Source organism: Histoplasma capsulatum, assembly GCF_000150115.1.
Source record: "Histoplasma capsulatum G186AR genomic scaffold supercont2.21, whole genome shotgun sequence".
Lineage (NCBI taxonomy): Eukaryota > Fungi > Ascomycota > Eurotiomycetes > Onygenales > Ajellomycetaceae > Histoplasma > Histoplasma capsulatum.
Genome location: NW_025544821.1, coordinates 126425 through 140879, shown reverse-complemented (window position 1 = coordinate 140879; position 14455 = coordinate 126425). Strand labels below are relative to the sequence as shown.

Below are 14455 nucleotides of genomic sequence, written 5' to 3'. Positions count from 1 at the left end.
AGCTTAGTACCCGATTAAACATAGTCTCTAAAGCTGTTTACTGATGAATAGAGAAGAATAAAGCAACAGTCTCATTACTGAAACTCTAATCAGAAGTTTGCTGAGGTATTATAAGGTACTTGTACAGACATTAATATATTCAAACATAAAATCAACTCGGCAGATGTGATTGACATTGATAAACAGTCAGATTTAAATGGTATGATCACAATTATATGTTCTAAAACAACTTATGAGTAAATATTTTGCAGGAAGTGTAAAAGACGCTTCTTTCTAGAGGGTAAGAGAGAAAAAATCAGTCGCCATCCAAAATATAAAGCACAGAAACTCCTACACTGGAGCGAGTGAAAAAAATTCACAAGGTTTGTTGGTTAACTACTGTGTAGAGGTACTGGGAGAACCAGCAATACTTAAATCGGGGGGCGCTGCAGGATAATTATAATATATAAAGATTATATACCAAGTAGAATATTAGAGTGATTTATTGACAAAGGTGTCAATAATAATATCTCAATATTCAAAGACAGAAGAAATATAAAGAAAATAAACCCCTCGAGATAAATTATACATAATGTGTAAAAGAGAAAGTAAACGCAATTAATAATTGAACGAAAATGTTGTTAGAATTGTGCTGTGATGAGTTCAATGAATAAGAGAAATAAAAATGTAAACAAAAAAAAAAGCGCCTAAAACATTGTCTTCCACAGTATTGCATCACATTTTTAGAGACAGGCAAAAAGGTGACTGTATGGGTAAAACGATGGATAGAACAGGAAGAATGGAAGCCAATTCAATTAAGAAATCCTTTACACCCAGTCGAGCCACAGAGACAAGGGATTCTATCATCGCTATCCCATTCCCGCTCAAATTTATAATCGTACGTAAGTTCTTCATCTGCAATTCGGCTTCAGTTAGTTCCAAAAATCTAGAATCCGTGCCAACGCAAAATACATTCGGACAAAAGACAAAGGCAAAGACAAAAGAAGAAAGGGAGCATTGGGCCTCGCGCACTAACCTCGTTCAATATCCCTCAACGCATAAATTACAATCCTCTTACTCCCATCCACCTTAATAATCTTCGCCGTACAATTTGGAGTGCAACTATGGTTAATAAACCGCGCAATGCCACCCCTCTTCGTCGCATCGATGACCGTATTCTCATCAATGCGGAAGAGATAGCTGCTCCCAATGCCGCTCTTGAGGTACCTCCGCTCGCGCATATCAGCCACCTGCTGCCGGACCTTCTCACCGACATACTCGATAATCATGTCATTGGCAGATATATTCTCCTCAGCATACAGGCCCCAGTTGTGAATGGCCGAGCGCGCGAAACGGACGGGCTTCTTACGTTTTTTCAGTTGGTTAAAGCGGAGCACGTCGCCATCGCCGCTCTGCATGGGCAAGGCCTGTTTCTGGGCATTGATGTCGGCAATGAGACGACGGTTGTTGACTCGGGTGGAACGGGAGGTGGACTTGGATATTGTCCTGGCAGCAGCGAGTCGTGCGGCTTCTGCAGCGGCGGCTTGGGGGTCTGCCTTTGCAAGAGCCTCGCGTTCTTCGCGGGCCTTTTGGACCTTGATACGATGAGGGAGGTACTTCGATTTCTCGGATTCAAGGATTCGTTTTCTCCCTTCAGTGCGGGCGCATCCAGTTGAGTTGGGGAGGTAGTAGCCGTTGATCTTAGTTTCAGTATGGACAGGTCCCCTTTCACCGGCACGATTGATAGCTTTGATTTCCTTTTGTTTCCAGGCCCAGGCGGAAAGGTTTCCAATGTTAGAAGGTGGATATTCTTCAAGCGCTTCTCGAAGGAAGCGGATATCCTCGTCGTCTTTGATGAGGTTTTGCCAGCCGTCGAGATCCAAGATGATAGTTTCATCATCCTCGACAGTAGGTCTGGGAACGTCTCTGGAAACACCCCACTCGACTTCGGGCTTTGTTTCCTCCAAAATTTCACCAACACCCACCTCGATCAATTTCTCTTCCTCTATTGTTGGAGCTTCGATCAGAATATCGTCTTTCGAAGGAACATGTTCGGTGCCTTCCAGTTGCTTCAGTTTTAGTGCCTCCCGCTCCTCAAAGATTTGCTTCTTGGATTTCTTTATCCTGCGCTTCTTGGCCTTGGTCAGAGTCACTGGCTCGATAACTTTTGCAGCTTCGTCAACATCCGACTCAGCCTCTCTAGGCTCCACTTGCCCATCAGGCTTCGCAGAATCAAGATCGTCATCCTCTTTTTGTCTTTTCCGCGCTTCGAGTTCTTCCGAAATCCTCTTTCTTTTTTTAGAAGTAGGCGAAAGGTCGATAATAGTATGCTCGAGTTCCTCGACGGTGGCATCTTTAATGGCCTTGAGATCTAATTGCTGCAAGTCAACTTTGGTAGTCACCGGTTCATATCCAAATTCATCTTCATTTTCCGAAACCGAAGTCATGCTCATACGACTAAGCGGTCGACTGTCTTGCTCCTCAGTGTCTCGAGTAAACGAAGTCCTTCGCTCATCATCTGACTCCTCGCCTTCGAGCTGCTGCAGCCGATGGTAGAGGGGTCTAAATTCCTTTCGCCTTTGCGGCCGTCTTCGCCGCTCATCCATAAAGGCATCGTTAGCTGTCTCAAAACCTTGCGATTTGCGAATACGAGGGAGGGAGAGGATGTTCGAATGGCCAAACGGCCCGCGACTCCGTGCTAAGGACTCTGTGCGTGAATCGGGAGTTCCAATGATAGCATCGTCGGAAGTGTCAATTCGGAAGGCGGGGCGGACGTTGCTCTCAGGATCAGAGATTCCCAGTTTTTGTCGCTTAGCAGTATGGCGACTGGGATCGAGGAAATCGTAGAGTGCTGGGGCAGCTATCCTGGACTTGACATCTTCCAGGAGTTTGTCTCTTAGTTCAGAAACAAGAACACGAAGCACTTCCCGAGAAGGATCGAGATCCGCAGCACGTAGTTTCTTCTCCTCCTCGATATCTAACTCATCCTCCTTTTTCAGCCGCTCCCTCTCAGCTTTCTCCCGCAGTTCTACCTTGACACGTTCAGGGCTGGGGCTGCGGACGTAGTTTGGATTGCCATACGGCTGGCTCTCCATGTTCATCACATAGGTAAATAACGCGGTCATATGGCACATCTTGTAACATCGCTCAGTCTCCTCTTCGCCCCGTCGAGAATTCTCAAAAATTACATAATATCCAGTTTTATCGCAGCGCACAGACTTCCAATTGAAGAGTTTTAACCGTCTCTCCAGATGAGGGATCGTAGTACTAAGTACTGGGACATAACAGTGGGCGATGAATATGTAAGGGTCACGTTTAATTTGACTGAGGATTGGGGTTTCTTCGATGAGCGAAGGGAGGGGAGGTTTCATCATCGTCGCTCGCGGGCCTTCTGGTATAGGTATGTTCGATTTTCGTGATGGGCCCTTAGGCGCTGTAGGGGGCGGAAGGTTGTTTTGTTCTTCCGGTTTACTCTTCTCTTTCATCATGAGCGGGGGGGGCTCTTGCTGCTTTTGCGACCACCCAATAATTCTCTCAACGAGCCGGTCGCTGACCACACCATCACGATCCAGACTGACCATTATTCGACGTACGCCGATACGCTGTTCCTTCTTGCACTCCAGGTACGCTCTTCGGGCAGCTTGCGCCGCTAGGAGTGGCCCCCCGCCACGAAACATTCTCGAATCCTTATACCGTATAGAGCAGACACCCAGAAACCGACCAGTATTGGGATCTGTCTTATTTTTGATTTCTGCGATGTCTCCAAAGCTAGAAAAGAGGGCGCTGATCGGTGCTAGAGGTGTTAGAGGGTCGTAGCCAGTCACTACAATTTGGGTCGGCGGACCGGGGCCAACAGAGGTAGCGGGATCGTACGGCCATGGTCGAAGAATATAGGGCGCAGGTCGATATTTTGTTTTCTGCTTACATCCGGCGCCACGGGTATAATTGGCAATGGCAAGGCGAGGGTCTGCAGGCGGAGCTTCATTCTCTGCGGTCCCGAAGACTTGGTATTGAGGTTTCCTACGTTTTTCCTTGGATAAGGGCTTGCGCTCCAAATCAGGGTCATAGGTCAGCCTGTAACCCTTTGGTCCATCTCCTGCAGGTCGAGCTTGGTTTCGTGGGGTTGGAGGGGTCTGAAGGGGGGTGGTGGCTGTGGCTTTGATGTCGTCAACAAAGCGACTTGTGGGCCTTATTTCGTCAGTTCCAGCATTTGATTTTTGGCCCGACGGACTGCCAATTTTGCCCGAGGGAGACGAATTTGTATTGGTTAGAGGGGTGAGGGCATGAGGATGTGTTATCCCGTTAGAAGGCGTTGGGCCAGACTGGGGCAAAATGGAGGTGCTGAAGATAGAAGAACCCGTGCTGGTGGAGCTAGACGAGCCGACACCGTTGGCATCGCCTGGAGTGACATTTACATCCTCGCGAGTAACAACCGCGGCAGTGGATTCATCAGGTGTAATATTGCTATTGCTATTGGTGTCGCTGTGATTATTGCTGTAGTTGTTGTTGGTATCGCCTCGGGCATTGTTGCCTGAGGCCCCGGTAACCTCCGCACCAGGGGCAGCAGGACGAGCGGCGGCGGAGGCTGCGAGTGCCGGATTGGAAGGCTGGGCATCATCATCGTGTTTGGGCTTGCCTTTTGGTCGATCCTGGGCGGCTTTGGAGGAGCGCTTCTTCTGGAGGACTGAGGGAGCGGTTGGGAAGAAGTCTGCGAAGCCCGCCGAGGCGCGTGACATAATGGGTAGAGAGATATGGCTAACAGCCCGATACCGACCAGAGACAGCCCGCAAACACCATCGTTGACAGTTCGGACACTAGCTCGAGACAGCTCGCATGCAACTGAGTTTACTGGGACATTCGCCGCCTCCAGACCGTAGGGATTAATGGGGGCAGGTGTAGGCTCAGGGAAAGGCGACGCGAAAATGGTGGGGGAGACAGGAGTGAGGAGGACGCGCACTGGAGAAAATCGGAGCAGGAGGGAGATACAGGATGCAGGGAGGAATAGAATGAGCCAACACGTCGTGGTCGAGAACGGAGTACGGAGCAATCGTGGTGCTGGTGCTGGTGGTGTTGTGTGTGGGTGAGGGAGAGAGTCCGACGTTGGTTGACGAGAGAAAAGAGAAAAGAGGAAATTGGCGGAGGCTGAAATAATATTTAGAAGCTCGGCCAACAACACACACACCATCAATCACCATCACCCTCAACCATCAATCATGACAACGGCAACGGCTGCGTCTTCCGTTGGACAGCAACCGCCTGCAAATATCGAGCTATAGCTAAGCCCTTCTCGCGACTGTATTTACCAACTTCCTCCTTCGTTGTCGTTGCGGAGGTCATATCCTCAGAGATAAACTATCTCCACCAGCCCAAATCGCCGCTGTGAGTAACCTTGGAAATCATCTTCTAGTGCAAATGGCTATGATATCTTTGTCAAGGAGGATGGGGGTTTGTTTGATGCATGCTGTCGATACGTAATTAGTGAACCGCCTAGACGATGAATCTGATATTCTATCCCGCCTGTCCCGGAGAGCAATCAATTTATTCCATGCACTCTTCGCAATGCATGGCCTCTTCTCGTGCGCCGGTATCCATATATTGATATCTCACAGCTATGTCACCATGCTGCGGTAATGCTTTTGATGGAATACCGATCTTTCGTCGTCTCCATCATATCCGATCGGTGCGGCGAACACCGACCGTGGATACCGCAACCTGCGGTCGACAACCACCAAGACAACACAAAGACCCGACTAAACGTCGACTATTCGACCCTATATCCGATGGCTATCTAGATATACATGCCGCCTTTAATGACACCTGTTCCGACTGACAATACAAGGCTGTTTTCCTTGGGGAAAACAGAAGAACCAAATGATGCGCACGAGACCTTCCGCTTGGATGGCCATGGCGCTGATTCCATAGATAATGATAGTTACAACAACACAATATTTAGTCAAACGACAAAGTCTCCTTCCGGAAGAGTCAGCGGGTCATGCACGGTCCCATCTCTTATGTCCTACCAGGTCTGTTCAGAAATGGATTTACTACGAACCAAGTCATGGTTGTTGGGAGAAAATCATCGGGAGATAATCTTCCCACTCTCCAGATTCTTAACCACACATCCTAATGAGTTCGGCGTGAATTTTTACCTGCAGATATCCTCGGCATTATGTTATCTATCGCTACGTTGAACCATCTCCATTTCCATCTGCATCTCCATTTATGACAGCCGCGTGAATCGGGTTGAGAGAGAGAGAGAGAGATAATGCGACAGCTTATCATTTCTAATCCTCACTTTAAGGCACTGATTATTTTGGCCTCAACCCTTGATGGGCATTCTCACATGAAATCGGGTATCTGGATATGAATATACGGGTAGTTGGAATTGGAACGTATCGAGAGAGGGACGGGACGACTGAACGGTATCGCGGATTATGTGGAGCGTGACGAGGTGTAGCAGAAAGGATATTTTTTATTCCCTCCACCAACCAACTCGGCCTCTGATATCTGGAGGGAAGACGACAGTTCTCTCGGGAATCAATGGAATCTGGCTGTACGCCCAGCAAAGAGTCATCAATCAATCAACACCTTTTTTTGCGTGCAGTATCCGAGGGCGAAGGGAGGGGGAATTGGAGAGCAACGAGCCTGCATAGCCTCATATCACACGTAGCAATCATTTTCATGATTCCCGCGCTGTGCTGGAGTTCCGCCTGCTGTGAAGAGCACGATCGCCATTGTCCCTTTGACAATCAAACTTGGCTTGTGCTTTCGTTGCTGACAATTTTGCCAAGATCGACCCGTGGCCCGTGCACACCCACATGTCGCAGCTGATAGAGAAAAGTTGGAAAAGTTGAGCTCTCAGGCCTTGAGGATTAAAAAAAAAAGACGATGATTGCAAGCATGCTTCAGTAGTATATCGTTATAAAAAAGAATGGTTGCTGAATGAAGTTGAAACCGATAGTTCGTAGTGTTGACAAGAGAGCAGGTAACTACTAACTAGATATCAAGGTGATCAAACAAAAATATTCAAAAGGCTGAGAATTTAGGAGGGACTTTGAATGAAATCAATCAGAAGGCATGCTCTGCTCACTGCACACCTAGAAAATCCAGACAAAAATCACAAAGTGACAAGTTCACATAGAAGAGAAGACACAGAGTACGGAGCACGGAGCAGCCTATGTTTATTTCAGAACATAGCTCTTATTGGTCGTGTGTAAATCTCTCCAATTTAGCCCTCCCTTATGTGAGTTTTCGTTTTTCTGAAAGGGGTCCTCGATACACATTTGAAGCATATCCCGTCTAGCAGCTAGCCGACTAGGGATTCCTTTTGGAACGTCACGAAACGTGGGATTTGCTGTGAGCAGACAGGCATCGGCAGCCAATGGAGAGCTTAAACCCTGAACCGGTGAATCCACTGGTGGCCGAGTCAACACTGGCACTGAGGCTAGGCCCGAGCTAAAATACCGCCAAGCAAAGCCATGAGCGTAGCAGCGACTGGTTAGCTTCAGGCCCCGGGCCGGGCTCAAGGAGTCAGAAGTCAGAAGTCAGAATAATCGCCCGTGTGGCGCAGGGGCCGGGGCCCAGCGGGCGAGCTCTTGTTGTTGTTTGGTCGCCGGCTTTTTTTCTCTCTTTTCTTTTTTCTTCTTTCCTTCTTCTTTCTCCCACCTTTACCCCTTTTACATTCGGTTTCCTGTTCCTGTGCCTGAACCATAACTGGTTAGCCTGGTGTCAGAGGATGATAAGGATAATGAAAAACACCTCGTGTGTCTACCGCGTTCATGAATGGCGGACAACGAAGAGATCAGAAGAAGAAGAATAACAGTAGTGCGGTAATGCAATATAACAGTAAATGAATGAAAAGGATCAGATACAAACCGTAACCATGTAGTCGAACCATTTATTCTCATTGTCGTGTGTTGTCTGTCGTTGTCGTTGTCGTTGTCGTCGTCTTCGTCTTCGTCGTTGTTGTTTGTTCTCCTGATATCTCTCTGTTGTCCGTCTCTCCGTCTCCAGCCTCATCTCAGCCTCCTCCTCGTCTTTTCTCCATCATCAACTACATCTTCTTCTCCTGCAATCTCCTCACAACGACAACAACACGCTCTCCTCGACTCTCTCTCTCTCTCTCTCTCGAGCCTGGAGTTGTCTGACCTGAGAGATCTCTCCGCCTGCCCAGCTGCCTGTCCGCCCTTTTTGCTTTTGCTTTTGTTTTTGTTTTTGTTTTTTTTTTTAAATCCTTGACCTGTCCCTTCGTCCCATTCTAGCCGTTCGTCTGCGTGGTAACATGATATTTCAGTGACAGCAACTCATTTTCAATCAGTCGATCACGCAATTCCAAAACGCTTAGACACACTTGGACACGCTGGGGGCAGTTGACGGTGCACCAAAATGTAACTTTTTCTCTATTTTCATCCAGTTTCCCCCACCCGCACTTCTGATGCTGTGTGCCTCTTGTGTCTTGAATAACTCCTCCTTTGTGTACCGGCGTATCCGTTTTATAAATTCAAAAGACCAGTGAGATGTGCAGTGCATGGACACCTTATCTTCTTTACTGTTTGTTGACATCTGCAGGCCAACCGCTAACGACCACTTCACAGTGCATATGCAAGCCCCCCTTTCGATGCTCCAGCTAAACCTATTGTGACCGCCTGTACGATCGCGCTTGAGATAGATTTTTCAATCCCTTTATTCCCTACCGCATTCGCATCCGCCTCTACTGCCCTGCATCATTTTTGCATCGGCCAGCCTTAGCCTAAGATCCACGATTGTATTCAGTCACCACACACTTCTAACGTTCATGGACACGACAATTTGTTACATTAGTGGTTATTCCGAGCTCTTTGGATATCGTGCGCGGATTCAATAATATTTCTTTCTCCCTCTCCCATCCTATCCTATTGCCTGTGTCCTCTTGTGTCACTTTTTCTCCCAAGTGGGTGACTGCAGGTTTGCGTTTTCTCCTCTCGAATACTCTAGTCTGGCTACACAAGGCTTCCAAACATGACTTCGACAATTCCACAGCCGTCACGACCCTCCACAAATCCTCCTACCACTGCTCTGCCTCCGTTGCCCGTTTCAAAGTCAAAGAAAAACACCATCCTGGCGCATTCGGAAAATCCTAAAGCTCCTTCGTCCACCCTAAAACCCTCGAAACTCCGCATACCCTCTACTTCGCCCCGGCCTTCTGCGTTGGCCATGCCCCAATCGTCCAATCCTTCTTCTGGCGTCACTGCTCCAGGATCTCCCTCCGTTGGTCTCGCCCCGGGCAGTCCTGATAAAACCCTGCGTCGTGCGGTCAGCATTGCTGCCTTTCCCCAACCCCCTAAAACGGGAAATCGTCCCTCTCTCAACTCGAGTACTGCTTCACTCTCCCAACTTTCGACCAAATCACGATCCCCAGACCAGCCGAAACAAATCACTCCTTCTAGTAGTTTACGTCTTAAGAAAACGAGACCTTCTACTAGCTCGGGAAATACTTTCAAAGGACCACCTACATCCAGAACACCCAGCCTCTTGAATAGCAGCGGCGATGGGAAGTCTATTCCAAATGCGCTAAATGCTAGAAATTCCGAGGGTCACTTCAGTATTCCCTCTCCACCGCAGAGCAGGAGCTCATCGGCCCAGGGATCATACTCAACTAGCGCCACAACCTACGATGAGGTCGATGAAGGCGGACGAAGGGGACGGGAGGAATTCGACGCTACCTCTGGTAACGGAAAACGTTCCTCCAAGGGAAAAGAGTCAAAAGGAAATGTCATAGTGAGCGTCAGAGTTCGACCAGATGCGGGTAACGCAGAAAACTCCCAATCCGATGGAGAATGGATGGTCGATGGCCGAAGATCGCTTGTGTCCCACCGTGGAAAGGAATCGGGTGATTACTTTTATGGTAAATTCCCTCGCAACAGTTGAAATATTATGAACTATTATTAGTAGCAGCACTAACGTTGTCTACAGATAATGTATTTACAGCGCATGATGACAATGCTAGAGTGTACGATTCATGCGCGAAGCGTCTTGTTCGTCGGGTCATGGAAGGCTATCATGGCACCGTTTTCGCTTACGGAATGACTGGAACTGGAAAGACGTTTTCGATGCAGGGCACTGCTACGTCTCCAGGTGTTATCCCCCTAGCTATTACTGACATATTTTCCTACATCAGGGAAACTCCACATCGCGAGTTTCTACTTCGTGTCAGTTACCTGGAAATTTATAATGAGAAAATCCATGACTTGTTGTCACCACCTCCTTCTGGGACAGGCCCTGGAGCTGCCCAACAGGAGGAAATCAAGCTGAGAGAAGACAGCAAACGTGGTGTATACGCCTCCCCTTTAAAGGAGGAAATCGTGCAAAGTCCAACCCAATTATTGCGAGTTATTGCGAGGGGTGACCATGCCCGGAGGACCGGAAGTACCCAATTTAACGCACGCAGCTCCCGGAGTCATGCCGTTGTGCAAATTGTGGTGGAAAGTCGAGAACGAGCTCCTGCAGGGAACTCTTCGCAGGAGAAGCGTACTGCAATAGTTCCGGGTGGAGTGCGTGTCTCAACCCTGAGTCTGATTGATCTTGCAGGGTCCGAACGTGCCGCGGAAAACAAAGAACGGAGAACCGAAGGTGCTCACATTAATAAGAGCTTACTTACTCTCGGCACGGTCATTGCCAGGCTTTCAGTAGATAGGGATAAAAATGGCAACCCCACTGATCGAGATGGAAAACATTTGCCATACCGCGATAGTAAACTAACCCGGCTACTGCAACCTGCTTTGTCAGGCAATTCTCTTGTCAGCATCCTTTGCACTCTTCAAATAGGATCCAGTGGGAGTGCCGCATCTGCCAATTCTCACACGGGAGAAACATTGAATACGCTGAAATTTGCAGCCAGGGCGAAGAACAACATTGTCAGCCACGCCAAAAGGGCAGAGGATGCCCTGGGTGGCGGCGCGGGAGATGCCGGTAGTCGCGTTCTTTTGGAGCGTTATCGCATGGAAATCCAATCACTCAGATCCCAACTTGAAGGCCAAGCGAAAGCTCAAAACGAGAAGGAGGAGAAATGGGAACGGAAGATGCTCGAGAAAGAGGCAGAGAATCGGCATGAGGAACAGATGCTAGAAATGCAACTCGCGCGGACTGCACTCAAGGAGCGAATCGAACATTTGAACCGTTTGATCTTATGCTCCAAATCAACTGGTGTGAATTCAAATGGGAATATCTCTGCATTCGGAAGGATTTCAGGAATCTCTGTTGGAGGCAATGAGTCTGGCATCAGGTCTATTCGATCCTCGGCATCTCAGTCAACTTTGGGCGCAAATGGTACCGCTCTAAATCGATCCGCCTCTATGCTTTCAATGCGAAGCCACAGCGCAATGGCTTCAACGCAACAATCAAACTCCTCCCATTTTGCCAACAATGAATACGAGGACGACACGATGGGCGAGTTTGCCGATGGGATGGCAAGTCTGCAGATGCAAGTCAACGCGCTTCAAGCAGACCTCACCGATAAAAATCGATACATCTCAACCCTCGAGCGGCGACTTCTACAAGCTCGCCGATCAAGTCATTCGCGCATGTCCATGGGATTTTCTCATCTCAAAGGCGCAATGGCATCAGCAGATGACGCGGAGGTGATGACCTTGCTTCGCGAGAAGGACATGGAAATCTCAGAATTGCGTATCCAGCTGGATGACAAAGATAGAATGGTTGCAGCGTTGCGTTCAGCGGCACGCCAACGAGACTTTGCGCAATCGACGCCAGAGTCGATACCTCCCGAGATCAAGCAGAAACCAGGTCATCAGAGCGTCGAAAGCAATAATAGCAGCTCAACTAAGAGTGGAGTTGGCGCTATGGGGACGATTAGTCCCGTTGCACTCCTATCCCCTGTGAAGATAGGCGTGACGGAGAAGGAAAAGCAAAAGGAAACCGAAGAGCTGGAGAGAAGAGAGGAGAAGGAGAAGGAGAAGGAGAAGAAACGACGAAGCGTTGATGAAATGTCGCGAATGCTTGATGAGATGATCCAGGATAGGGTCGAAAGCGGTCATTTGGTGAAGGGGACCAGAGGTAGCGTGCGGGTTGCTAATGGCGAAGGCAGGCGGCAATCGTCCTCCGGATCTAATACTGTACCCGGAATGAGCGCGATGGTAAGTGCCCTTCGCGGCTCGGCCGCAGATGTTCCATCTTCATGATTTTCTGCTTTCTCTCTCTTTTTTTTTTTTCATTCCTCTTACCTTTTGATGTCGAGGCCGAGTTGGCGCCAGGGATGAAGAGGATCCTGTGATTTCCTCCTTGCATTCTCACCGCCTTCTCTCACCTTACAAGGTCCCTCTCCTGACGGCGTTCTACGAGCGTCTTCGTTTGTGGCTGTACATCTTTTTGTTGTACCACTCACATCCCCCCTTTGTTGCATGTTTGTTCACGTTCTCCATCTTTCCCACGTTTTTTAAACCTTCCTTGTATAGTAGTAGCTTCTGTTTCTCTTCTGATACCCATAATCCTTGACGCCGCCATATTTGTTTTGAAAACATTTCTTTCAATTACTTACCACTTTTTTTGGCCTCACTTCGTCTTAATTCGCATCAACAATGCCCATTTTTTCCCCAAGGACTGGTTTGGTTGTGTATTATGCCTTTTCTTCTTATTTTCTCCTTCCTTCAATATTGGTCACTTCTTTCTCGTCTAACTTAAGATTCCAATCGGCGTATTTTTTCTTATGTGCAACATTTCATTACGACTTCGCCTATTTCATCATTCTCGTGCCAGCCATAGGGTTTCTCCTCTAGCTCTTCTTCTTTTTTCTTACCTTTTTTTTTTCCACCTTATGTTTTTGGTCTATCACTATTTATGTAGCTAAACTTACCTATCTTAAATAATGCGGAAACGGGAGAATGAGAGACAAGAATGGGGTTAAAGATGCTTATCTCACCATATTTACTCTGTCTTGCTGTGTTTGCTTTGCAATTTGCTCGTCGCTTGTTTTCCTATTTGTTTTATTTCTTCCACTGTTGACTGCCAGCTGGTTCCCTACAATTCGTGGAATCGTGTAACCGGGTGCCTCGTCGGCTCTTCCATGATATCGACCTCTGTGGGATGTGTGGAGTGAACAACCTCGGGATTGCCATTCTTCGTGTCTTGTTTTCAGAATGTATTTATTGATCTCTTTGCATCAATGATAAAACCGTTGCCAGTTGAGATAACAATACATACGCCTTCATTTCGAGCCCCTCCCTGCGCGATATCTTGTTTGAAACCAGGTCAATCGCCAAACCAATCCCTGTTCGGAATACAGTACCGCGGTGTTGTCGATTGCACATATTCCCGATGCTCTTCGGTCTGCTCTCCAGTATGTCAACTGCTGTAGTACATGGCTCTGGGTTGGTTCGCCTGGAGGACGTTGGGCACGACAGCATTGAGGAAAAGTCCTCTGTCAAGTTTCAGCCTGATTTATGTCCCCGACAGTAATAACAAAATAATAAACCTCAGACAGAAATCTGTCATCATTCAAAAATCCAATAAAAAGACACAGAATTGGCGCAAAGGCAACTCGACGACCCGAGTCCCTCTTGAAGATGAAACACCGGCGCTGCGCCAGAATCCAGCGCATCCACCATCTCTTTCGTTCGACTGGCCTGTTGGAATCCTATTGAGGATCCTCGTTGGAACGCTTTCAAAACATCTCGAGTAACAACGCCAGATCGTGCTACAACGGGTGTTCCAAGCCCCCCATCGGCTTCGCTGCGAATGGACCCGATTTGTGGCCTTTTCGACCTATCCGAATCCCTGACCACAAATCATCCCAACTGCTCCAGCTGGGGGACTACCGGGAACTTACCCACCTTGGACCTGGCTCGAGTTAGTGGCCGACGGTTTGAGGTTAAAACGACCTGGACCAGTGATCTCGCCACTCTCCATTGTTGTCAAGAAATCTTGAAGGACGGACTCGCTGGAGTCGAGTGGATCCCACAAAAAAAAAGAGGAAGAGGAAAAAGAGGAAAAGGAAGAGGGGAAACAAAAAGGAAAACCACCAAGACGTCTCCCGTTTCTATCTTGTCATTCGAAAAAATCCACACATGCAAGAGAAGTCGTTTCCTCTCCCCTTGATGCGCTGAATCCCTGGTCTCAAACGCAGCGTCTGGCAATCCATGATGGACTGACACAGCAAGGCTGCAGGCCAACATCCCGGGATCAACCAACTCGCTGCTCCTGTTGGCATCTCCCCGTGATTGATTGTCTGCCAGGCAGTTCTCCTGGGCTTCTTTCACGCTCCCCTTCTCTTCTCTGTGTGCGACGGGCGACGACGGGAGTTCATGTTCGATATGTGATCGTTCGGCCATAGCTTTTTTTTTTTTTGGCTGTGCATCTTCAAATATTCCCATAAAACGATCCATTCCGCATATATATATATATATATTATATATACACATATATACATGCATATGAATATACGTCTGCACTTTTTTTATACTGCTTTTGTTGCGGCGAAGCATCTCTT

General features: G+C 48.1%; 5 protein-coding genes across 5 annotated transcripts; 2 read left to right on the top strand and 3 right to left on the bottom strand.

The window, feature by feature from the left end:
• Positions 1–434: 434 nt before the first annotated feature.
• On the bottom strand, positions 435–4715 carry HCBG_09104 (histone-lysine N-methyltransferase; the record flags this gene model as incomplete). Its single annotated transcript, XM_045436153.1, has 2 exons — positions 435–894; positions 1016–4715. 2 exons carry the CDS (start codon positions 4713–4715, stop codon positions 791–793), a joined length of 3804 nt encoding a protein of 1267 aa, XP_045283141.1.
• A 270-nt stretch (positions 4716–4985) lies between these two features.
• HCBG_09103 (uncharacterized protein) lies at positions 4986–5771 on the top strand (the record flags this gene model as incomplete). The annotated part of the gene is made up of 4 exons (XM_045436152.1): positions 4986–5051; positions 5138–5358; positions 5387–5450; positions 5589–5771. 4 exons carry the CDS (start codon positions 4986–4988, stop codon positions 5769–5771), a joined length of 534 nt encoding a protein of 177 aa, XP_045283140.1.
• A 1745-nt stretch (positions 5772–7516) lies between these two features.
• On the bottom strand, positions 7517–8706 carry HCBG_09102 (uncharacterized protein; the record flags this gene model as incomplete). Its single annotated transcript, XM_045436151.1, has 4 exons — positions 7517–7681; positions 7855–8015; positions 8409–8624; positions 8673–8706. 4 exons carry the CDS (start codon positions 8704–8706, stop codon positions 7517–7519), a joined length of 576 nt encoding a protein of 191 aa, XP_045283139.1.
• A 270-nt stretch (positions 8707–8976) lies between these two features.
• HCBG_09101 (kinesin family protein) lies at positions 8977–12244 on the top strand (the record flags this gene model as incomplete). Its single annotated transcript, XM_045436150.1, has 3 exons — positions 8977–9862; positions 9931–12107; positions 12209–12244. 3 exons carry the CDS (start codon positions 8977–8979, stop codon positions 12242–12244), a joined length of 3099 nt encoding a protein of 1032 aa, XP_045283138.1.
• A 1547-nt stretch (positions 12245–13791) lies between these two features.
• HCBG_09100 (uncharacterized protein) lies at positions 13792–14297 on the bottom strand (the record flags this gene model as incomplete). Its single annotated transcript, XM_045436149.1, has 2 exons — positions 13792–13806; positions 13989–14297. The coding sequence occupies 2 exons, from the start codon at positions 14295–14297 to the stop codon at positions 13792–13794; spliced, it is 324 nt and encodes a 107-aa protein (XP_045283137.1).
• Between the last annotated feature and the right edge of the window lie 158 nt (positions 14298–14455).